Below are 23,645 nucleotides of genomic sequence, written 5' to 3'. Positions count from 1 at the left end.
TACCTCTCCAGATTCCTCAATACTGTCAAGAACTGGCTTTACAGTAAATCATCATCTTTGAACAACCAACCTTTAAACTAATTAAGACATCCCAGAAAGCTGGGACCAGGTTTTCTATCATCTGATAGATTTCTCAGTTGTTTGTTTGTTTGTTTGTTTTTCTTGAAGTTTCTTACTCTGTATTTTATTTTTCCAGGCTATAGCTTTTATTCTTTTCTTGCAGAATTTCAGTCATGTTCTTGCATATTTGCTATATGAAAAATAGTGCACAATATGCAACTTTCTAAGATAAAGTTTTCTTTAAATATCTGATTTAAATCAGTTAAACAGTCCAGACGTATTACAGATAAGATGATCTATCTGTCTTTTTTCAGTTTCTTTGGATTTTGTTTAGCTTATTTTTTGTATTCATTAGTGAAAATTAGGACTTATTCATTAGGTCTAAAACCTGCTGATATTAACAGGGGTTCTTTAGTTGACTTTTGGGTTCTGCATCAGGCCATAATAAACAGTTGCAGGGTGCTGATAAATGCTCTTGTACAGTAAGCCAGATTCAGCTCTAATTTAACTGTGTCCTTTCCACAGAGATGCAGCAAATAAATTAGTTTGTGGTATTAGCAACAGGATTGATTTAATGACAAATACGTTTGATTTGGAAAATGGAGATAAAAGGCAGGGTAGTGAAACCTGCACCAATTAAATGATAAATATCATAACAGATGCACAAAAGAGACGCATATCAGAGAAAACAATAAAGATTTGTTCCAAATATTTCACTTTTCTATTATGCCTATCTATTGTACCATTTCTTGTCACAGTCACTCTTTTACTTTTCTACTTCTTTTTTTATTTGTTTTTATATACATTTATTTATGTCAATATCAAGACAGTTGCCTTTAAGATACGAAAGAAAGCACACAATAGTCATGAGCTGAGGCTAATGCAAGATACATGGGGGCATGTTCGTTACTAATTGGAATTGCAGGGCTAGCTGGTTGCAAACAAAGATAAAATAGATGTATTAGGTCCAATTTACAAATAATAATCACGTGGAATTGTAATTTGGTTTAATGACACTTTTATTAAACTGGTACAAACTGTTGGAGGAGAAACTTCGCTTGCTTTTAAGATGTATTTATGCTCCTAAAGTTATCAGAAGAAGAAAAGGCAGTTTTAAACTGAAGAGGTCTCTAAAGCCAGATCAGGAACGTCAGCTGTGGTTACCGCACTGAGGGGAAGGTTTTTCCTGAGCAAGTTTATGCCCCAGCTGCTCCCTCCGGCCTTCAGCCTGTGCAGGTAGTTGCTGCTGTTTGGTTCCCAGGCACACAGGGAACTGCATCAACAGGCTCTCAGCATGCTTTCATATCCTAGTCTAGGGTCTCCTTGCTTCTTGTATAAACACAAAAGAGTTATGGGTTTTCTAAACATGCAAGACACTTCCAAACATTGCTCAAGAACTGTTTCCTGACAATTTTTCTTTTCCCAGATCTGCCTTCTCCTTTTGATTTGACTGGCCTTCTTTCAGCCTTCTTGAAGTTCACGATACGTTTTGGGGATTCTTCTGGCAACCTCAGACAGAAACGTGGCTGCTGAAGGGCATAAATCCTGTCCATCCGTAATGCTTAATGTGCCATTACCACATTTGCTGTTTATTTTTGCTTTTAGGTTTAAGCCCATTATTAATGTATACTTGTAGTTAGAGTTCCAGTGTGACGTGGACTTACTTTTTAAAGAAACTCAGTCAGCCTTGGCTGAGGGAAAAGGATATGTTCTGGGCACTATTTTCAGAAATGTGCTATGTTGAAACCTATTTTTAGAATATATATATATTTTTTTTCTTCAACTAGTTACATTTTTCTTAATAAGACTGAAATATGTCAGGCACTTTTGGCAGTAATTTGTAACTGAACTGTTTATTTAATATTCCTTTTTTTAAAGACAAAAGATTGATCAAATAATATTCTCATTCATGAATATAATGTCATAAAAATGTACATTTTATATTAGAAGTAAGATTTTTGAAGCACAAGCTTTATATTTTCATTCCAGGGATAGGTGGCCTTTTTCTTGGTACAAATGATGAAGGAAACTAGAAGAGACACAGAGAGAGATGTCGTGTGGACTTGCTACTGTTATTGATCCATGTCATCCCGTCCAAATTCCTTATGTTTCCTAGTTTGTTACCAGTATTATTATCCATGCACAGGGAATTGGTTTTCCCGTCTCCACAATGCAAGGAATGAGAGAGGACAATTTTTAATTTTTTAAAATTTGCATTATATTTTATTTCAGCGTTATGGTTATTTTAACAACATGGTTTACATCCTAGTAGTAGGGTACTACCTCTGATGAGACAGGAACAAAAGCGTTCTCCTCCCACTGTCCTAAAGCAAAAAGCCTCTACTGCATTTCAGTAGCTGGAGGCCCTGCTTAGTTCGTGGTGATGTAAGTGCCAGAACCATTGTCATTGCCTTGAAGAAATCCTATCTACGCACAATGCCTATTCACTTTTAATCTCCAGATTAAAATCTCTTCTTTCAAGTCATCTATAATTTGGGCTATTCTTGCATATAACCTTAATTAAACACCATGGAGAGCAACTTCATTAATGAGATTTCCTAAATGACAAGATGGGTTAGAAAGAGTTTTCCTCAGGCGTAAGAGTGAAGACACTGAGAAACACTGTAACGTTTTGCTTTCTCTTCAAATGTAGAAGCATGGTCTCAGCAAGAATATAGAGAGCAGTCATTTAATGTTTGGTGACAACTGGGTTTCTCCAGAACTGATTACAGGATTTAGCAGTCCTGGGCTGTGGCATTTCATCACTAGAGAGCTGATACCCCATCAGATGTGGCTCATAGCTGCCGAGGTGAGTGCTGTTTGGCTCTGCTGGGTAATACCAGTGATATATGCTTGTCGAATGCCTGGGAAACATCAGGCACAGAGTCCTTCACACATCCATCTTCTGTGAAACTCACATACACTTATACATATTTAGGTTTATTTGGCTCTATGTTAGGGGCCAGCCTGTGAATGGGATGATCATGAGGTCTGTGTTCAATGGTGTTTATGTGATGGATGAGCCCAATAGGCAAAATAATAAAGTGTTACATGTTGGGGCATGGTTAGGGAAAGCCTTTAACTCAGCCTAAGCTGGTGTCACTGTTGGGCAGAAGCAGTTGTATGTCCCTTCATCCTTGGTCACTCCAGTACCAAAGACTGCCTTGTGCTAGCACAAGAGTTTGTGTGGCTGGGTGGGAAATGGAACTGGGGACTTAGTCCTAGCTGAAACTGATCCAACAGAAGCAAATAGAGATGAGCTCACTGGCCCCATTTGGCCTCATAATTGCTTTTGCCAACAAAAGGAGAAGTTGAGGTAGGTTTAGGAGCAAGAAGCAGCAGGACAAGGTAGAGCAACTGGCTTATTTGACCTTAAAATAAAGCTCTGGTGAACTATCAAGACCCCAGAAATAGGGTCTTGGGGGCAAAATCTTCCTTGTCAATTTGCATAGTACTCCAGCACAAGATTCCTGATGCTTTTAGTTGCTTCTCATTAATGCAAATAAGTAATATCTTTTGACAGTTTACTTTTTCTAACTACTTTTCCAGTGTTGCCAATGCTTCTGTCCTGCTCCCTTCTAAATACTTTAGGTTTAGTCTCCTTATTATTGCAGAAAGAAAAGTGATTGTAAGGGGATTTTGTGGACATTGAATATTATATTCCCATGTGAGTAGCAAAACAATATTTAGCAGGGCTCAGCATCTTTACAGTGCCTAAAAAAGTTGTGGAGTCCTCAACAGTTGAGTGGTTTCTTTCCACAAAGTCATAATTTTTAGTTAGGCAGCTGATGACATCTGGTGCCAAGATTACAGAAAGGGTTTTCAATGGTAGATGAAAACTGGTATCTATGCCATAGTTAGATGATGGAACTAGCTCAGGACTAGAATTATGCTTGCACTTTAGAGAACATATGCATGCCTTGCTAACTTTGAGATGCAATATCTTGTAAACTATAAGAGGAAACATTCCTTTTTTTTTCTTTTTTTTTTCTTTTTTTTTTCCCCTTTGCATTAATAATAGTAGTCATTTAACCATCACTTTGCATGGTTGTACCTCTTCGCAGAAAGTGGAGTAAATTCTATTACTTTAAGTCAACCTAAGTATTTTGAAATAACACTGGGAAACTGAAGAAAAAATTGCTTTTACTTAATTCATCTAAAACATGTACACAGAAACAAAGAAGTTAAGTAACTATCCAAGAGACATGTTGGGAACTAGTATCAGTCAAGATTAGAGTTCATAAGGCTCCTCGATCTCACACAGACCTCAGCAAATTCTGCTCTGCCTTCACTTGCTTGTCAAGTTATTTCAGAAAAGAATCCGGTATCATCGGCAGAAAAGTGCCCACCAGATGGTGCTGCATGATATCTAATGGACCCATGCCCCAGCAAGGAAGAAGAATAAAACCACCTGGTTTGGCTTTCGAGGTCCTGTTAAAAGGACTGCTGATAAGAAAGTTATCAAGTAATTGGAGCAGCACCCGGAATAATTGCTGAAGTGAACTATTTTTCTTAGAACTAGTGTAGTATTGTATAAGCAAATAGCTTTCTTCAGTTTTCCGTTGGTTTTGCCTATAGTCATAAGTCTGCTGAAACATGTAAATAAAAATGACAATTCTATTGAATAATGTATTTTAAAGATATTTACACATATATAAGCACACAAAAATCTATATTCAATATTACATCTCATATCTAACAACTGCAGTCAGGTACTGCTATTTTAGTAGGAGACAGTTTCCTTAAAAAATGTGGCCCATAACTGTTGATAAAAATTCCTCACATGATTTAGCCATTAACCATTTCAGTATGATAATTTGGACTTGTAAAATCCTGACGATTTTGTATTTAAATACAGATGTTTGTAATAATAGCAGAAACCACTGCTGTTGCTGCAGGAAGTCTGGTGTAATATATGACCTCGGCATGAACCTTATAATGTTGCACTTTGCACTTGTGATGAAAGATGCTGGCTAATGTGGCATATGCTACAATAATCTTATAAGGATGTGAACAAAAAAAAGAACAGCTTGTGGCTCCATAGCTTGTTGAAAATGAAAGAAAGGTGTCCAGACTATTATTGAGAAGTAACTACCTGGCAATAAATCCACAGCTGTAAATACAACCTGTCTCCAGAGTTTTAGATGGAAGTAACCTTAAGTGCACATTCAGGTACATTTCTGATCTGATCTTTTGTTTGTGCTTCCTAGCCTGCTAAAATTCCTTATTTTGGACAAATTTTATTGTGGATTTTGAAAGATTTTCAGTTGAAACACTCTTACTGATGGAGACCTCAAGTGGTGGCTGCCACTCAGGCTTCACCTACAGTGATGTTGGAGGGGAAAAAAGGCCCACCTGGGAGAGAACCATCTTTTCCTGCTTTACCATGAGCCTCGGACAGTCTCTGGTTAAAAACACAGACTTTTATTTTTTTTTAATGAAAGTGGCAAGAACGTCAGCTGAGGGGACTTGCTATTCATTTGTCCCTTTCAAATTTTCACTCACACACACTTACTCATGTCCTTGTGCTTCAAATGCGTGGTTATTTTATGCTTTTACAAAGCTTCGCTTTGAAAAGTCAGGTGTAGGTAGCATTATACATCTCACTAAAAGCCAGCTTGCTGAGCTGTACCCCATCTCATTCTTTGTTTGTAAAGGCCTCATAGAGGAATAGGAAGCTATTGAAAGTTTTGTGATCTCTTGGCAGTAAATGAACTTGAAATATGTAGGCTTGTGGATCTTTGTAGTTGTTGTCGTTCCAAAGAAGAGGGGATAAACCTCACCAATCTTAGACTTCAACATTTTAAAAACTGATTTTGCAAAATTTCCTCCTTTTCCCAGTGGACATTCACCATGGCATGGTGGATTCCTTCATTTTTTTGGATTCTCCCTTAGTTTTTCTTGCTGAAAGGCATATATATATATTTGCATGTCTTTTTGTCACTGATTTTCTAAGACGTGCTTATCGCTGTCTCTTCTCAGGAGAGAAAATATTTTCATTTCACTGTAGTACTATTTGACCTTTTCTCAACTCCCATTGCTAAATAGACAGGCTTTCTTTGTATCCATGTCTACTTTCACCAACATTTTTCTACCAATTGAGATTTTTCTAGTGGTTCTCAACAAACACAAAAAAGGAAAGATTTTGATTATAAGAGGATATCAATATCTCACAAAATACTGACAATTGGTGTTATGCTCTGTGTTCCTTTTTTGTCAAACCTTTGCCTTGATGAATATGCCAGTCATCTCCTTTCCAATCTATCAAATGGAAAGGCTGCAAAGTTTATCCTTCATCTAGTATATCTATTTGAGTGGAAGTAAACTTAAGTGTCCAACACTCGATCTGCACTAAATAATATATCTGGGGAAAGACTGTTATAATTTAAGCATTTGTTTCATTTATATCCTAAGACATATCACCATATTTTCCACTCCAACTCTGAATTTTTAAGAGATTGTTCATTTTTTCCCAAAATTTTAAAGTAAAAAGGAGGAAATCTCACAAAACTGAACTTATTTTGAAAGTTAATCTGTTGGTTTTAGCTAAGTTGAAATCAAAGATTCATTTTAGTTTGTTTCTCTCAGATGTCCTACTTGGCCAGTCACCATGGAAATGTGATTATTCACACTCTCACCAGTATCTTTTTGCTTTTAGCACTCTTATGTTCCCTTCACTTTTTTCTTTACAATGCATCTTTGGTTTCCTCTTCATCATCCTGTGACTATTTCATTCTCTACCACTAGGCATCAGCATTGCTCTCACTATTTTTAGCATATTTCACACACACACACACACAGATTTCTAGGTTGGAAGAGACCTCAAGATCATCGAGTCCAACCTCCGACCTAACACTAAGTACTCCACTAAACCATATCGCTAAGCTCTACATCTAAATGTCTTTTAAAGACCTCCAGGGATGGTGACTCCACCACCTCCCTGGGCAGCCCGTTCCAATGCTTAATAACCCTTTCGGTAAAGAAGTTCTTCCTAACATCCAACCTAAAACTCCCCTGTCGCAACTTTCGCCCATTCCCCCTCGTCCTGTCACCAGGCACGTGGGAGAACAGACCAACCCCCACCTCTCTACAGCCTCCTTTAAGGTAACTGTAGAGAGCGATAAGGTCGCTCCTGAGCCTCCTCTTCTCCAGGCTGAACAAGCCCAGCTCCCTCAGCCGCTCCTCGTAAGACTTGTTCTCCAGACCCCTCACCAGCTTGGTCGCCCTTCTCTGGACTCGCTCGAGCACGTCCATGTCCTTCCTGTAGCGAGGGGCCCAAAACTGAACACAGTACTCGAGGTGCGGCCTCACCAGAGCCGAGTACAGGGGCACAATCACTTCCCTAGACCTGCTGGCCACACTGCTTCTTATACAAGCCAGGATGCTGTTGGCCTTCTTGGCCACCTGGGCACACTGCTGGCTCATATTCAGCCGACTATCAACCAATACTCCCAGGTCCTTCTCGGCCAGGCAGCTTTCCAGCCACTCATCTCCCAGCCTGTAGCTCTGCTTGGGGTTGTTGCACCCCAGGTGCAGGACCCGGCACTTGGCCTTGTTGAACTTCATACAGTTGACCTCAGCCCATCGCTCCAGCCTATCCAGATCCTCCTGCAGAGCCTTCCTGCCCTTGAGCAGATCGACACACGCACTTAGCTTGGTGTCATCTGCAAACTTACTGAGGGTGCACTGGACGCCCTCATCCAGATCATCGATAAAGATATTAAAGAGGACCGGCCCCAGTACCGAGCCCTGGAGGACACCACTAGTGACCAGCCTCCAACCAGATTTGACTCCATTCACCACAACTCTTTGGGCCTGGCTATATCCAGCCAGTTTCTAACCCAGCGAAGCGTACGCCAGTCCAAGCCCCGAGCAGCCAGTTTCTTGAGGAGAATGTTGTGGGGAACGGTGTCAAAAGCCTTACTGAGGTCAAGGTAAACCACATCCACAGCCTTTCCCTCATCCACCAAGCGCGTCACTTTGTCATAGAAGGAGATCAGGTTCGTCAAGCAGGACCTGCCTTTCATAAACCCATGCTGACTGGGCTTGATCGCCTGCTAGCGATCCTAGCTAAGAAATTCTACTGTTTAACTTTAGCCTCAGCAAGGAAATGGTTCACTGGTAGAGTCCAAGACTTCAGTCTGCTTTTCTGTAACGAATGCTCTTGAACACCCTGAGACCAATGTTTTAAAGAAAATTCAAGGTGAATAATTACCTGATGTCTGCTAGATATGCGTATGGCCTGTGTGATGAACATACAAAAGAACAGTAGTACTTGGTGGTTTACAAGGAACAGTTTGCAAAAGCTTAAAAACCAAGTGTAAGCAAATTTAGGTACGGAGAGGATTGGAATAAAATGAGAAAATTTGGAACTAAGTATGTTTTACAAGATGCCAAATCCACAATTCTGTGTTTTAAAAAAATAAGGTTCTCCAGGCACATTGCACAAGATCATGAAGTAAGAGTTAAGAAACATCTGAAAAATTAGGGAACATTTCTGAAAATGCAAAAAAAAACACAAAGGGAACAAGTCTGAAAATCTAGTTATCTGAATTGTCTTACAATGGTTCTGGACCACTTTAGGTGCAGTTGGTTGAATGCTTAATAGTAATCTAGAAAAGATGTGATTTCTTTTTACTTATTTCTGTTCTCTTTCACAGAAAATTTCAGTTGATGGAGGCCATACCTTCTGTGATGATGCAGAAATACTTTTCGTTCTTGGAGTAATTAGGAGGAATTTTAAAAGAATATTGCCTTGTAGCCTCACAGTAGATGTCTTTGGACAGCTAGTGTTGACTGAACAAATGCTAGCTTACTGTAAGAGACTCAAAGGGAGTCTCTAGGTTAATAAACAAAAGCATCATATATGATGTAACCACAGCCTATAGATACTTACACAAGAAACAGAACATTTGAAACTTAGCTGACAAGACTAGTTAGCCTGCTGGGAGTAACCGGAGACCAGGATTCCCCAGAGATAAGGAAAAATGAAATGAGCCCTTGAAGTGTCTGAGCCTGAGCCTGCTGTTTGTCTCAGGCTGGCTCCCTGCAGAGCCACTTTTGGTGGCTCTGCATCTGCAGTGCAGGTGACCTGCACCTGGGCAACCTGGTGTTGAGCACAGTTGTGAGCCACCTGTGAGAAATGTTCCAGTGACCAGAAACTGAAACTAGACAAATTCAAGTAAAAACGTGATGTGTTTCTAAAAATTGAGTGCTGTTAACCGTTGAAACTACCTCATTGAACTAGCTTCTCTGTCAGTGGAAATATTTCTAGTAGAGTTAGATTTTTATTTTTATTTTTTTTTTCCTGAAAGAAAGCTGCTATTTGAGGCAGGAATTAATTCAAGGGAATCAGTGACCTGTGGTGTGCAGAAAGGCAGAGCAGATGATCAAAATGTCCTCGTCTGACTTTGCAGGTTACGAATCCTTCCCGATAGTTTCTTTGGGCAGGTGTTTTTCTATTGCAGTTCTTGTTCATTTTGAAAAGCAATGAAAGCACTTTAAGTGATTCTTTGAAAATTTAAAATATTTGCCCTGTAATTCATTTCTAAATGAAAAAAAGGCTTTGTTTTCAAAAATTATTCTGATTATTCTTTTACCGGGTATAACTAGTGAATGCAAAAAGTAGTTATATTCTCAAGCACGATATCTGTTTATCATTAAATTTATTCTACTATTCTTTTTTTTAAAAAAAGTTTTTTTATTTTATGTAAAATATGTTTATGATAAGATTTTTATACTAGTTCCACTGTGTTATTTCATATATATTGAAGTGTAAGGTTTTATGTAATAGCATATTTAACAACTTCAAAAACTATTTCACTAAGAAACCAATATCTCATATGGTTGTTATACTCTGTCATGTCAGTGGTTTTTTAGTAATTTTTTACAAGATGATTTATCATTTAAAATGATGGAATAACTTTAAGTGTAGAAATGCTTAAAATCCTTGACTGTATGCAGAAAACTACCTACACATGACAGCTGTCCAAGGACAAGCACCATTCCCTGGTAAATATACAGCCCATTGAATATATTTTATTTGGAAATAACCTTAATGCTTGAATGGTCCATGGGTCACTTTGAAGTGTTCATGGTAACCATATTTATGAAAATGTTAGGAAGTGTGGAACATCTAGCCTTAGGGAATAATGAGCTTGTCTGTAGGAACTGATACAGGAACTCATGCTTTCAACCCAACACACCCTCCACGTTGCTCTGACATGTCTTGCCTCTGCAGGATGGTAGCTGCCTGTGTTAGCAGAGCCCTGGGCCTGAGTGCATGTCTCCCTTGCAGGCGCAGCCAGTGCTAATGCAGTTACGTGGCTTCTGGACTGCTGTTTGCACGCAGCTGCCTTGAAGCATGGGCAGAGTAAACACACAGTTGCACCCATCTGGATAGATTTGCCCTGTGGTACCGAAAAGGGAGGTACCAGAGCAGTCTTACAATAGCAGCCAAGTCCATCCGTCCACCCTTTGGTGTTCTCCCTCCTCCCCCCAGCTTCTGACTTTGCTCTGATTCATATGGAACTTGTAAAGCTGATGATTGAAATTATATAATATTGCTTCCTGATACAGCAGGAGACTGATCTTGATGACGGAAAACATCCCTTGTCTTTTGTCCTACAGGATTTGTTGCTATGACTTAGCCAATGTCAGTGTGCTCAAATGCAGTTAGAAGAAAGCCTTGGTATTTTTGTTGGCACGCACACGCGTCACAGACCCCCTGCCACATGAGCAAACACAGCTTTGAGCGTGCTGGTGCCTCGCTGGAAGTTGGGAAGGTCTTTCAGGGTAACCTCACAGCAACTTATCAAGGACGTGCAAGCCTCCAAATAGTTGCAATTACCCACCTAATTGAATAAAATGCGTGTTTTTTGATCTGTGTGTTACAGAAGAAACTGTGGATAACTGTGTGAGTGCGTATGTGTGCGAGAAAATGAATTTTGCTGCAAACGTATGCTTTGAGCTATTCTTTCACAGCAGGGACTTCAAATTCATTTGGTCCACTTACTACTGAACTGGCCATGAAAGTAAAAAAATAAAATTACTTCAATTTAGTAGTCTTGCAGACACAATGGCCTCCTCCAGGGTTGGCTCTGTATCCCACCATGCGAAGGGTGCCTAGGATCACCCTCTCTCTGTGTGCTGCTTGGAAATCGTTTGCTGTTCTTCATTCCAAAGTACAAGGCCTCCATATTGCCCTATCCCACTCTCACCTGGCTTTTGTCTTTTGTTTTTGGGGAGGGGGGAGAAAACTGATTGACTGGAAGGGAGGGGATCTTTTCTCACCTGACATTCCTGAGCTTCTGATAGCGGCACCTTAAAAAAAAAGTCACAGGTTCACTTGCCTCTCCAGAGGCTCCTTCTTTATCCTTTTTATAGGAGAGGGATCGCCATGTTATCAAGCTTTGATGATTCCCTTTTGTTCTAAAGGCCCATACCTCGAGAAAGTCGATTGTGAGGATTGACACCAGGAAAATTATCAGATTGAGTTGTCATCGCTTTGCAATGCAATCCAGTTTTGTTTAGTTGAGCATCAGATGTATCATGAAATTAGACTTCATAAAGCATTTATCAGGTCATTTCTAACGTTATTCCATAGCTGTCTAATCTTTATAGGGAGATTTTCTTCCTCTCCCTGGGTCCAATTTAATTAAACACAAAAATAGTCTGGATTTTGTAGGACAGAAGCCCTAAAAATTTAATTTTTTAGGGCTTCTGGACATTAAAAAAAATTGAATCAGGCACCTCATGAGTGCATTGGTCCTTCCTCTGCAGATCTCCTTAAATTCGTCAGATGACAGCATAATTTCCAGTTACTGCTGCTTGGTTGGAAAAGGGTAGGTCACACAGAAAATTGATATAGGTACAATTACTAAGATACAGAATATCACTGTGACACAATTATGAACTTTTAATTACAGCAAAACAGATAGGTTTAGCAAATGCACACCAGTGGAATGTAGCATATTATGCACACAAACCTTCTGCTGTCCTCCCCTTCCTCTGATGCTGTACTCATCTTTCCACTGCCACTTTTTGTCCTCATGTGGATGGTTTCAGTACCAGGCATGGCTACATGAAGTCATCAGATACTGGGTCCTGAGTGGAGAGGGGTGTGGTGATGATGGTTTCTTCTTTCTCACTTTAGGACCTTCTTGGCCTCATTTCTGCATGTTTGTTAATGTGCTGTGCACTGTGCTCTTTCCTCAATGGTTCACAAGCCCAATTTGTGTTTGAATTTGATGTATATGAGGCATGCTATGTTTTGGACACTTGTTGTCTGCTCACATTGTTAACCCTAAAACTGTTTCTGCTGAACTCCCAGGATTTGCTGAACTCCCAAGGCTGCATTCATCTGACTCCAGTAACTGGGGGCAGCTGTTTATAGCCCTGGGATCTCCTGTGACACCTTTCCCTGCCTCCACTGCTTCAGGCTGGGCCTAGGTTCTGAGTGAGGCCCAACTCAGCACTGTAAGTTTGGTCACATCCGATCTATTCAATAAGCATGGTCATGGATGCACGAATAACACAATGTACCTTCACTCTAGTGTATTAATGAACTGTTTTTATACTATTTTCTTACTTTTTGGTGGAATTTGAGTGACTCTAGTCATACGTACCCTCATTATGATTGGTATAAAATGTTCTCACTTTTGCCTTAAAGGTATGGGCTTAGGGCAATTCAGAGTGAGAGGTGGTCGCACATTGAGGGAAGGTAGCCCTTGGGATGGAGGTGTGTCTTGGCATTATAAAGAGATTTACATGAGCAAAGTTCACCCCGAGGACATGATTTTGTTATCAGTTTGGCTCAGGGCTGGCTGTGCAGTTTATCAACTCTGTAGTACATCAAGATCCACGTTCCTGTGGTGGTATCACCGGGCCGGCCACGGTGTCTCCACCCCACTCCGCCTCTGTGCTTTTTCTCTCAGAGTCAGCACACCAAGCTCCCCTGGTGCTGCCAAAACCTCAGGTTGCAGGAGATGTTTCCAAGGGGACTTTCACAGAGCAGATTCCTTGCATATCTGCCACATCTCACCTTGGAAGTTTCTTCAGCACTGAACCCTCTCTTAAGATGTGGCCATAGCTTCAGTCTCAGTAAGCCGCCTTCAGCAATTATTCCACAGAATGCTTCAGAGCAGAGTAGGAAGTTTATTAACAAGCATAATGCCCGTTTTTGTTTTTCAACAGGAGATTCATTGTGCCCTTTTCACAGCCAGCAGACAAAAACAGAATCTCTCATTCAATGCTCCCTGTGGAGATATACAGACACTTGCTAGTAAAATGTAACATAACCAAATATTAAAAAAGAATACATTTTCTTGAAAAAGTAGGGAGAATTTGTTAATAACTAGGCACAATTATAGCCAGCTCTAATAGTTCAGAAAATCATTGCTTTGCAGGATTATTTGTCTGCCTTTTTATGCTGCCATAATATTGCTAGCATCCTCCTGATCTACACTGGGATGGGTGCTAGCAGATTCTGGCTGCCTGAGTTCAGCAGTGCTGCTGGCTTACTTTGCTCCAGAGAATGGGGAATGGACTCTTAAATGCTCCTGCTGTAACTAAAACATTAAACACAGCTTCTAACCCTGCTACACAAATAACAATGGTATGATTCTATTCATGAGACTTTAAATTTCTCCACTGACTAAGAAGTATGTTAAAAAAGTAGTTTTCAAGTCAACTTTAGGCTGTTACAAAGCACACCTCTATGTCATGGAATTTTGCTAAGAGATTCTTGATATTGCTGTCACTGAGGGCTTTGCTTCCAAGTTTGGTGAGATGAAGCTGTATTTTTTCTGCCTTCTTTAGGACAGGAACAACAGTTATCCCAGAAAGCACCAATGGTCACTGTACTATCCGTAAGTATATTAAAAATGCCTGCTTTCCAGAAGGTGTATCTAAGCCATTACAAGGTGTAGTATTGAGGATTGCTGTGAGGATACTAATGAAAATTCTGACAGCCATGAATCCGAAGAACATAATATCTGAATACAGCAAGCAGTGGAATAGTTGCATATTTCAAATGACATGACACTCATTGAAGAGCTTTTCTTCTGTTTGGAAACAGGATAAAATGCTGTATGCTTGCTCTGGAATTTGGGCTCTGAACAGGGACTGTGAGTTGGAGCATTCACAAAGTGCATGGATAGTTTTTGAGGAAAGAAAAATGACAAATAAAACTTTCTAATCCTTCTACACCTCTAGTAATAATCTCTATCCATTTCTAGGGGCAAAGCAAAATAGCAATGCAACTCACTTTAGAGATTTTTTTTCATGCTTCAGAGAAAGGTGGATTTTCTACAATTTCTATAATAATTTTAAAATGGTATCGTTGCTAGAAGAAAAAGATTTTAGTCAGCAAATGAGAAAAGTTTTGCAGACTTTCTCAGCTGTGAGCTAGCTCTCTTTTCATGTAATTTATGCTCTGAATATGAGGGGGGATTTTCAGAGGAGCTTATTGTCTGGGTGCCAGACTACCCATTTACTTAGTTTTTGGGTTCCCTCTGCCAAGTGCAGCCCCAGCGTAGGATCCTGAAACCCTCCATAAAACGTCCTGTAAATTAAATACCTGAAAGTGACCAGGCTGAGAACAAGGCAATAGGGAGTGATGAGAATTGTGGTGAGTTTGCTACTCCTTTCAGGCATCATAATAAAGTATTTTAAAGAGCCAGAGAGTTGGCAAAGCCTGTGCATCTGTGTTCTGTTCCTGAGTACACATGGAATCTGCTCTGTGTGGACTTTTAAAGTTGTGGCTTTTGTTTTACAGTAGAACTAAACTTCTACAGCTGCTAGAACTATTCTCTGGTCCATGGTGAGTGGATGCAGGGTGAGTGGATATGCCCTTTCCCTCTGTCTCTCCCTCCTCCCCTGCACAATTAACCATTGCATTGTTGCTTTTTATTGCGGGGGTCTGAAATCTAGGTGAGCCCACCAGTCATGTAGTGTAGACCACCCTCCAAACTGTGATTTGGGTGCTCTCCTAGACTGCAGGAGATACAGGTTTAAAGATTCCTAGGCTAAAAAGGTCTCCCCCTTTTTACACATTAGTGCTTGAATGTAAAGCAGCCTCTGCATAGCTCTATGCAGTCAGGATGCATGTTTTGGCCCATCTATCCAAACATAAAACCACAGGTACATAGGAAAAGTGCCAGCAAGTGGCTACATATTGCTACCTAGACTTGAAGCACTCACTGAAAATTGGAAGTAATTTTAACATCTCAATAATCAATCATCAGAGGTTTTTAACTAAGAAGACTCTTTTGAGGCAGGGAAGATGATTGATGTTACCTCAAGAGCCATCTGAGAACCACTGTGGATTTCTAGAGTCAAGACTTATGGCTAAGATTTCATATTTTGATTAAAGGCTGATTAAAGAATCCAGAGGATGTGAAAGGGAGTGTTGCTTCTAAAAACTTTTAAGTTGTGGCTAATGAGAATAAGCACAGAATATGTTGCTGGTATTTACGTGCTAATACTGTAGCTCGAGTTAACTTTATTCTCTTCTTGATTTAATTTGTTGAAAAAAATAATCTATATTCCTTAAAGCAGAACTGTATGGATGCCTGCAGTTATCAGAATTCCTACACTTCACAGAGCAGAGCATTTCCTTGTCTAGTTCAGCATTTATCTTAATAAAATGACAGAAAGATAACCTCTCCAAATTTCATTATGGTGTTCTTTTAATTTTATTCTGAGGTTCATGTAATAAAATGCATCATATCAGCTTCAGTACTGCAATCACTACTGCTTCAGGGCCTGCTGAACTTCCAGAGGCTTCTTATTTAGCTTCTCATGAAATGATACTTCCTATGGGACTGAAGCCTCAAGCAGGGTGCCCAGTTCTTGATTTAGGACTTACTTTTTCTTAGAAGTGCTTGGGAAGAAAGAGATGATTGATGTGAAGCCATAGCAAGGCATGTAATGTCAGTTGCTTGCTTTTCTCCTGCTCTTTCCTCTCTCCTGTCTCAGGGCAGCCAGAGATGCTCCTGAGCCTCTGGTGGTCACCTCGAAATGAGGTATGTACCAAAACAACGGATTTACCTGTTCTTAAATGACATGTGGAACATAAGTGGAAAAAAAATAAAAATATTTAAAAGCCTTGTGCTGTTTTCTGATTGGGAACTCAACCGTAAGTCAGGAAGTTATTTGTTTTAAGAATTACTAACAGAGCCTTAGGCTGACTTTCTTGCATGTTGCTGCATAAACACTGATAAAGCACATAATTATAATAAACATGTTTTACTAAGCTCTAACCTGGTGCTAATGCTAGTAGTTTGATTGATTTGATCAGGAAGCTGGTCTAGTCTGGTATTGCTGAAAAAATGGCCCTTTATTATGATGATTGCTTTTTATTTGTTTGTTTATTTATTCATTTAGAGCTGACGTTGCACACATGGCTGGATGGTGAAAATGTCTACGAAATGAAATTAATCAATTGATACTTGCATGTTTTAGTTTGGTATGGAAGAATTGTAACTGCACTTTCAATTAAAGTCACTTACACTTAAAGCTACTAATAAATCTTTAGGCAAAACTGAACAATAGCAATTTTTTGTAAAAGAAAAACATGACTTGAGAAGTCACAGGATTGTTTGGGATTAATTGCACTAATGTTTTTGCTTGAATGTACTCATCCTATCCTGGTGCAGTATTGCACAGAGTGAAACAAGGACATCGTGCCTAATTGGAAAACTCATGCCAGAATATATCTTATTAGAAGTGAATTAAAAATGTCAGAGAAAATGAATCATTTCCTAAATTAATTATTGTATCACTTGCTAACTGTCATTAAAATCTTGTTTACTTGATCCAGCGACAAAGCTAATGAAGAAGAAATATGTGCTTCTAAAACTAATGAATATTTTAAGCACTTTGTTCCTTTAACATCTTTCTCTATTGGTTTAGCAGACAACTGCAGCATCATGCCATTCTCTCCCGGACAGAGAAGCCTTTGGTGACCCAGCACAGAGCAGAAAGGCAGTCACAGCTCTGTCGGAAAGCTGGAGGGCGAGGGCAGGTTTTCCTCATTGCTGGTACATGGCTAAAGCCACAGATTAGTAGCAAATTGGAACAATCAGTTACTAACTTAAATACAAGTCTAACACTATGGAAATAGCAAAAGTCCTATCTCCATGCTTGCCTATTTAAAATGTTCTTATTCCAGGATATGCAATGTCAATGCCAACTCTTTCAACAGGTGTGTTTTCACAGGGGGAAAATAGTTATTGTGACACTTATTTTTCCACTCTGTGTAGTATAAAGAAGGTGTCCTGAAAAAAAAACACACCACACTCACAGTGGGGAGGTGGCCAGAAGAAATTCAAATGCCAGCAGTCACCTCTTTTTTGTTATAAACAAGTTCCTTTCCTGTGCCCATCCTTATCCTCTCTGATTGCCTTGTAAAATATTCCTCTTGCCAGTCAAATCATACAGTCTCTTTCAGGATATTTTGTCCATATTTTGGGTGGAGATTTTAGTCTGCTAATTTATCTATATTTGATTATTTTCATAAGATTTTAGACTTTTTTTTTTTAAATCACAAAAATAGGTGTAGCAAGGAAGATCTCTTTACATCCAGTTCTGCAGTGTATCCAAACATAAATAATGCAGCCCTTAAAGCAACCTGACTTACCCTTTATTACATTTGCAGAATCATTTAAAAGCACATTCTGTTACTATTCCTTGTTCTTTTCCCAAACCCTCCCCCCTCCAAAAAAAAAGTCACGCAACCCCTCTCTCCTCAGCCTTACAGGTACTGCTTATTGCTTTCTGAATCATTTTTAAAAGATTGGTTGTTATTTTGAGCCTGGTGGTCAAACTAAAGGTGTTCTTCACACTAATTTTTGTAAGAATAATTTAAAGTATTTTTTACCTAAGAGATTATTTCTGTACCACACACGTTTCATCTTGTAAGTATCTTTAGTGTTTAGTGCAAATGTCTTCATCAACACTGGCTCTGATGCTTTTCATTTGGTGAAGATCTTACCGTAAATTTTGTACATGTTTGTGGACGTATTGTGAAGTTGAATTTGAAGAGAACAATGTAATATGAAGCAAGAATATTGTAGGCTGTTCATTATCAAGATAAGAATTGCAAATCAGTGTAGGTGTTGCACACTGAAAAACAGAAACTTTGGTCATTACTTATAGTACAACAGGAAGGAGATCCTCATGATGTAAGTACAACGCAGTAACTAATGGGATCTGAAGCGCCTGCATTGTCTGTGCCATAGGGTTGGGGTATGGAAATGTCTGGCAAATTAAAGAATCATGGCCCTTTTTGATGTGTCTCACCAGATAAACCTAGAAGTTATACTCAGAGATGTAGCTGCTTTCAGAATCAAGGAATCAAGAGAATGGCTTACAAAGCCAAGAGCAGCACCCAATCAGGCTTTCATCTGATGGCAATCACAGTCTGCCCTCTCCTGAGAGCCTCGCAATGCTGTGCTTGCATGTGAGGACAGAGACAGCTAATGAGCACTGTGGCAGAAGTAGGGCTTGAACTGTAGGAGCATTCAAGGTTTGAACTACAAAGCGTATTACAGGCTATTTCTACATTGGTTTCAGAGAGCAGTGGTTTTTATCCCATTCACTTTCTATATTCCACTGTGCAGCATTTTTATAAGCCTCCAGGATGTTACCAAGATTGCTCTAACCCAGAACTTGTGGGATTTTCAGGTTGAAAGCAATTTTTGTTTTATTGAATAAATGAGAATAACAGAATGCTTTTCCCTGTGAAGCTTGTCAACATGCATTTACACAAATTAGTTTGGAAATTTCTTTGCTCATTAATGGAATGGAAAAATTGTTTTAAAGTGCTCAGCTTTTCATTAATCTGGGGAATGTACTGTTTTGGTTTTTTTTTGTTTTTTTTTGGATTTTTTGTATGTCATCATCTTGACTGCTTTCAGTAAAACAAATGCAGAATTGAAGAGCAGAGTTTTAGAGATGTCTATGTACTGTCCCCAGAGGCTTTAAATGGAGCTCTGGCTGCTTGATATAGCTGAGAACGGCCACTTAATTGTGCTTCAGAGACTGATACTTCTGCATGAAATTTGAAAAAAAAGAGACTGGGGGTCTTAATATTTACTAGTGAAAAACAGTCTCTTAATAGCATTTGTACATGCACAGAAGCACACGCACAAATATGCTCCGTTCACAATGACCAGAGTGAAAGCTAGTAACATAGTCCATATTTTAGTAAGTATAAAATAGCAGAGAACAATCCCTTGAATGAGAAATAAAAATTGTAAACAAGAGTAATATTAATTAAATGATTAACATTGCATGTATGTAAGTGTAGAAAGCAGCGTGGTGCCCAGCTAACATTAAGTGATTACTGTGTCAACCAGTATTATTCCTTAGCTCCCTTCTCCCTGAGTCTCTTTTGGATTGGTGCAAACTATCACTTTCAAAGTGGAAGCCTTTCATTTCCAACAAACCAGCAGTTTCCAACCAAAAGGAAATATTCCATCCACAGGAAAGTTGTGTCCTTTCTGATGGCAAACATTTCAGACGTAGCCCTTATTTGTTTGATGTTTGTACTACGCCTTGGTAAAAAGGATTGATCCCTCATCAACAAATATTGCTGCAGGACTGAAGTAATGACAGTGCATTGAGAGACTTTCCTAGGTCCTCCTACGTGGGCTGTGGAGTGACTTTCTGAGCTATTCACCTTGGTTTTACTACCAGTTGTATCAGCACAGGACACTTCGTGTTGTACTGTTAAAAATATGAGTTAGTATCCACAGTCTCTGGTAGACACTGCAGACACATTGCATGGGGCCACACAACAGTTCAGAAACTTGTGCATTTTTGTCTCACTTAGAGAGGAGACTTCCCCACACGTCTACCCCACAAAGCCATGTTCCTGAAATTGGAAATGTGAGGATATGCCACAAGGTAGCTGGAGGTGCAGCCTGCACTTTCCACATGTGCTGCATTCATTCCTCCCAAGTGCAGCGTTTCGTAAAATGTCACGGAGATATTTGAAAAATACCATGCTATTGCATATATCTCATCAGATACTGGTTTGGGAAGACTAATAATTCTCTGTAATTAACTGCAATTGAAGCTACAACAGCTTCTCTTTAAACCCTGTGTAAGTTTGTCTAGCAAAATTGAAGTGGCCTGAAATCTGACAGCTCGGCAGAATATATTTAATTTCCCTATCATTTCTACGCAAAGCAATTGCTCTAATCACGTCAGCAAAATGTCTGTGCAGAATATGGATGATAATCTCATTTGATTTTACTTGAACCCATCTCTAAATGCATACTTGTACCTTGCAGATTTTGTTGAGATCACAATGAACCCATTGTTTTCTAGAGAGAAAGAAAATGTTATTCTGAATGGCAGTGTACTTCACCTTTCCTATCTGCTGTCCATAGGCATTTCATGGAAAACTTAGTTCTTGCACATTGTAAACTCTCTCATTGGATTTGACCACAATTTGGGATCTGATATTTGTGGTAAATACAGATTGCATGGGGAAAAATGCACATGCATATTTAAGCACTATTTGGAATCAACAATGCCTGGGAACATCTAGGATTCTTGTATTGCTAAGAAGCTACTATTGTTATGTTTCCTTTTATGCCTTCCACAGATTAGTGAGGCAGCTGAGTGCACTTTTATTCCCAAAAAGAGATCCTGGAAAAGCACTATCAAATCCAGATGAGTGGCACTTTATGTGGTAAACAGCCACCCAACAGAGAGCACGATTAGTGAAGAGTATACTAGTCCAAAAGTTCAGAGCATGCTAAAGACCAAACCCATCAGAGAACAGCTGGGGAGATGCACAAGGCCCTTTTCACCTCAATTTTCTTTCTGAAAGAATTGAACGGCAATTATTTAGTTGTTGAATAAATGTTCTTTTTTTTTCAGTGAACGAAATGTTGATGATACTCTGGTGCACACTCATGGGAAACCTTCTACTTGTAGATGTACAGGGCCATGGAGACAAACGATGTGCACATGAATAGAGATGGTTCTGCAGATTATGGTCCCTCTCCACCAAATGCTACGGGGAAGGTATGGACAGCTGATCTTCAAATATCACAGCCTGCTGCTGGCTGGACAGCCTGCCAGGCACCATCTCGCGTGCCTCCTGTAGAAGAAGGCTAGATCCGTTCTCCAGGGAAGATGAGTTTGGTTTGATGTAAACAATTTCATACCTGTTCCAAAATTGAAACATCCTTCTTTACACAGTCCTAAATTGTTAGGGGGGAAAAAAAAAAAAAGTACTTGTCAAATGCCTAACGGTCTGTATAAGAGTATTGAAAGGAAGTATAAGCAGGAATTAGTTTGAAAACATTGCCTCTATAATGGCATTAAGCCTAGGCAGTATAGGACAGGCCAAATGTAGTTGGAAGCCCTTTGAAGTGGAAGGAAAAGTCCTCTGAGCTTCTGTTGCCTTAGGACCGGCCACAGAACGGGGAAGTCAGAGCCCACTGCACTGGAAGATTGCAAATGTCTCATTTACTCTCCGCTCATTACATCCACTACTGAATGTTGAAAGTCTCCACTGAGAGCAGGCAGTTAATTTCTTGGAAAAGCCCGAACTGCCCATTTCTATTTATAAATCCCTAGCAGACTCCAGGAGTGAGAGGAGGCGAGCCCGAGCTCTCATTTTTTATAGTTCCTCTATTACAATTTGCGCCAGATGAGGCTCTGTCTCCCCTTGGGAAAGCAGCCCGACTTTCTACTTTTGGTTGCGTACTGCAAAATTTCCTTGGTTTTCTATCAGAGGAAGCTGCTTGCTTAAACAAGGGCTATTTAGGACCAAAGACAGGACCACCACTGAAGATGCTGCAGTACCAAGAAAGGGATGTCACCCTGTATGAAATACCGTGGCTCTCATGACACAGTGCTCTGCTCTTTGGCTGTAAAGCTCTGGAAAGCATATCTTTCCAGAGAGAAAGAAAGGTTTAAGTGCATCTGGAAAGCAGAACTGCTGAGGAGGCGGTGGGCAAAAAGCAGCCTTCAGAAAAGAGAAGATTCAGGAACATGCCCAAGCTCCTGCCTCTCTGCAGCTGGGACACCTGATGGGAAGTCAGGAACACCAAAGCCATTGAATGGGTAAAGAGCCAACTAAAGGGAGAAATAGTAAATGAACCAGCAGCGACCAGTGCCACATCTAGGGAATGATGTGGTTCAAACTGGTGTCTGGCACCGCATTCTGCCCAGTTTCACTGGTTTCGGTTCATCTGAAATGCACGTGGAGAAAGGCACTAGTGGAAGGCCCTTGACTTTTAGACGGTTTCTTCTGAAAAGTCCAACAAGTATGAATCGATACCTCCTATACAGCTCATATCTAACATTTACAAGTCTGCCACAAAGAGTGTTTATCATATTAAGCTACAACTTTTTGAGAAGGGAAACTTTTATTTTATTTATTTTTACATAAGAGTCTTAACTCTTACCTCTTTAAATAAGAGTACAATTTAAGCATCAGTTAGTGAGATGATTAATTATGAAGCTGGTTTGGTACCATGTAAAAAAAAAAAAGGGCACTAACGCAAGCACCACAGAACTGTTTGCTTCTAATATAAGAAAAGACTTACACATAGGTATGATACCAAACCCTGCTACTGGGAAGACTCAAGAGTTGTTATTCTGGGGACTTCGCAGTATTAATTAGGAAATGTCTATTCATGAATATGGTAAGTTATAAACCTGTTGAAGCAAAATGATATTACTTGTGGGGTTTTGTTGCCTACTGGTATGGAATTTCACAGTTTTGCCAGTAGTATTTACCAATATCTGCCAATAGCCCATGTCTCTTTTTTTTTCTACCCGTATTTCCAGTAACAGAATTAGAGCAAATTCTTCTGCCCTGTTTGTCTCTTTCAATGTCTCTCCTTCAAAGACAGCCTTCACGGCTTGATGTGTCCAAACGCCCTGGGACTTGGTGCATGTGAGGAGGGAGCAGGCAAGCCTGGCAGGCGGCCAGGGAACTTACAGGGTGGAAGGAAGTCTTTCCTGGAGGCCCCAGGGAGCTCTCTGCAGAAATCTTGGCAGCTGCCGAGCTCAACTGAAAGCTGACTTGAGAGAAAGGGTATCTTCGCTCAAGGGGGAGAGGTTTGCAAGCCCACTTTATTTCTTGTTATTTTGTGTTTTCTCTGTTCTAAAACGTTAATTTGTCATTTCTGGTTTTGTTTATATCCTAGCAAAACCTGGCTTTGGAGTTCAAAAGTTGTTTTGACTTTTTTTCAAGCACACACGGTAATGAGAAGATCCAGCTTGGCCCAAAACTCCACCTCGGATCTCCGGCTGGCTTAAAGGTCATACTTCCCATCACAAACAAGATGAGCTCGTTCAAGGAAAAAAGGCAAAACTGAGAAAGAGAAGTGGGTTGTCACGTTCTGCCCACTGAAGCTCTGGGTTCCTGACAGCTCACCACCAGCCTATTCAAATAAGATTAAATAAAGCTCAATTAGTGCTTGTTATTTTTGATAGATTTAGTGCTGAAATCTCACAGACAATTACATAGAAACTTGCATTATTCATCTTTTTCTTTTTTTTTTTTTTTAAATCTAATACTTGTTATTGCTAAAATCAAACCTCATCCATCT

The 23,645-nt window shown here is 39.8% G+C and overlaps 1 protein-coding gene across 3 annotated transcripts in view; it reads left to right on the top strand.

The window, feature by feature from the left end:
* LOC106030796 (uncharacterized) overlaps positions 1 to 21,616 on the top strand; it is a 59,753-nt gene extending 38,137 nt beyond the window's left edge. For 2 of the 3 annotated variants that reach the window (XR_010831055.1, XM_048074451.2), the window contains 2 exons: positions 2,714 to 2,869; positions 8,721 to 10,217. Coding sequence is in view for 1 of the 3 variants with exons in the window: in XM_048074451.2 (XP_047930408.1) it covers positions 2,714 to 2,869; positions 8,721 to 8,903 (339 nt within the window). In the remaining 2 variants the exon portion in view is untranslated. Of the gene's footprint in view, positions 1 to 2,713; positions 2,870 to 8,720; positions 10,218 to 20,955 lie in introns of those variants that run through there. The other variant, XR_010831056.1, reaches the window with a different exon arrangement.
* Positions 21,617 to 23,645: the final 2,029 nt, after the last annotated feature.

The sequence above is a fragment of the Anser cygnoides genome, chromosome 4 (genome assembly GCF_040182565.1).
Source record: "Anser cygnoides isolate HZ-2024a breed goose chromosome 4, Taihu_goose_T2T_genome, whole genome shotgun sequence".
Taxonomy (NCBI): Eukaryota; Metazoa; Chordata; class Aves; order Anseriformes; family Anatidae; genus Anser; species Anser cygnoides.
This window is presented reverse-complemented; position numbering and strand designations above follow the sequence as displayed.